The sequence below is a fragment of the Arachis hypogaea genome, chromosome 3 (genome assembly GCF_003086295.3).
Source record: "Arachis hypogaea cultivar Tifrunner chromosome 3, arahy.Tifrunner.gnm2.J5K5, whole genome shotgun sequence".
NCBI classification, from domain to species: domain Eukaryota; kingdom Viridiplantae; phylum Streptophyta; class Magnoliopsida; order Fabales; family Fabaceae; genus Arachis; species Arachis hypogaea.
Window position 1 is genome coordinate 91,150,153 of NC_092038.1, and position 1,973 is coordinate 91,152,125.

Genomic DNA, 1,973 nt, shown 5'->3' on the forward strand with positions numbered 1-1,973 from the left:
GGATGCCGAGTCGGCGAAGGAGCGGGCAGCGAAGGCATCCGAGGAGTCTGGTGCTGAGATCCTTCATCTTTCCGAGGTTGAGACTTCACTTTTGTCTCAACTTGGTGAAGAGAGGAGGAAGGCACAGATGCCGAGTCCCGATCAGCCATGCTTTTGGCTGATGTTGGTACGTTGAAGGATGAGGTGGCTGGTTTGCAGGCGGAGGTTGTGGGTTTGAGAGAGGAGAAGACTGTGTTGCTTGCTGATGTGAAAGAGGCTATTGCTGCAACCGAGGAGACGATGAGGGCCCAGGCTCTGGTGTTGGCGCCTGGAGCGGACGTGTCCGTGATGGAAGCTTTTAAGACTGTCCGAGATGGCGAGATTGTCAGCCTTGATTAATTCTTTATTGTGACTTTTCTGTTTTGGACCGTTTTGAGTTTTTTTGGCCATATGGCCGTGTAACCGTAAACTCGTGGTTTTGGACTTGCTTTTAATATTGTTTAGGCCGTTCGGGCCTTTTTCTACATTCTGTTTTAAGCTGTTCTGTTTTTTGGTTATTCGTATCCTTTGTTTGGGACAAACGGACCGTCGTGGGGTTGATTTCTCGTGGATATCCATACTTTGGGCCCAAGGGGTGATCAGTGCCCCTAGTTGTAGCCGTGTTTTTGTTCCTCATTTACGGAGAGAAAAATAGCTTAATGGAATTTTATTGATGGTTGGGCCTCGTTAAAACCCTCCGTTTATGGCGGGAAAGAGTACCTGATATTGACACTTAAAATGTAAATAAAAAAATGAAATAAAACAAAGGAGAAGAACAATATGTAATGATAGAAGAAAGAAATAAAGTTAAGGGATGACCAAGGGGGTCAGTCTAGGTGTGGTATCGTCGTAAGTTGGCGGCGTTCCATGTCCTCGGGATTTCTTTGCCGTTTAGCCGCTCGAGCTTGTATGCTCCTTTTCCGATGACAGCTTTGATTCTGTAAGGTCCTTCCCAATTGGGGGTGAGTTTTCGTTCCCCCATGGTCGGGGCATCGACGTCGTTTCGTCGTAGGACGGGGTCGTTTGGTACGAATTCTCGTCGGATGACGCCGTGGTTGTACCTTAGACTGATTCTTTGTTTTAGGGCTAGCTCTCTGATGTGGGCTATGATTCTTACCTCGTCGATGAGGTCTCGCTCTGCTTCTTCGTCGTTACCCCCGACCGTTCTCCTTGGGCTTGGGTCTCCTATCTCTACTCGGATGATAGCCTCCACGCCGTATGTTAGTTTGAAAGGGGTTTCACCGGTGGTTGATTGGGGGGTTGTTCGGTACGACTGCCACGCGTTCGCGTCATCCATGCTTCTGCGTCACTTGTGCTTTTCCAATCCGTGCGGTCGCGTGAGCCATGTGGCCGCGTCACTGCGATTTCTCCTCTTTCGCACGAACGCGTGAGCCATGCGGCCGCATCACTTCTCGCTGGTTATCTCTTCAATTTCTCGTGTTCCTTCCATTTTTGCTAGCTTCCTTTCCAATCTCCAACTCATTCATGCCCTATAAAGCCTGAAACACTTAACACACAGATTACGACATCGAATGGAATAAAGGAGAATTAAAATGCATAATTAAAAGTCACTAGGAAGCAATTTTCAATCATGTAATTATTTCAGGAAGGAAATATAAATGCATGCTAAATTAATGAATAAGTGGGTAAGGATCATGATAAAACCACACAATTAAATACAATAAAAACCATAAAATAGTGGTTTATCAACCTCCCCACACTTAAACATTAGCATGTCCTCATGCTTAACTGAAGGAGATAAGATAAATAAGTATGAACATGTAGAAACTCATGCAATGCAATGCAACCTATATATATGAATGCAACTATAATTCTTGCCCACTTGATCAAAAGTAAATAAGCTCTTCAAAACAATTACAAATCAAATTCCACTAATTCTATCATTATACAGTAAGGCATATAAAAGTGCAAGAAGATAGCTCATGAAAGCAGGG

The 1,973-nt window shown here is 44.9% G+C and overlaps 1 protein-coding gene across 1 annotated transcript; it reads right to left on the reverse strand.

The window, feature by feature from the left end:
- Nucleotides 1-850: 850 nt before the first annotated feature.
- Nucleotides 851-1,315, reverse strand: LOC140183521 (uncharacterized). The gene has a single exon (XM_072231970.1). It carries the CDS (start codon nucleotides 1,313-1,315, stop codon nucleotides 851-853), a length of 465 nt encoding a protein of 154 aa, XP_072088071.1.
- Between the last annotated feature and the right edge of the window lie 658 nt (nucleotides 1,316-1,973).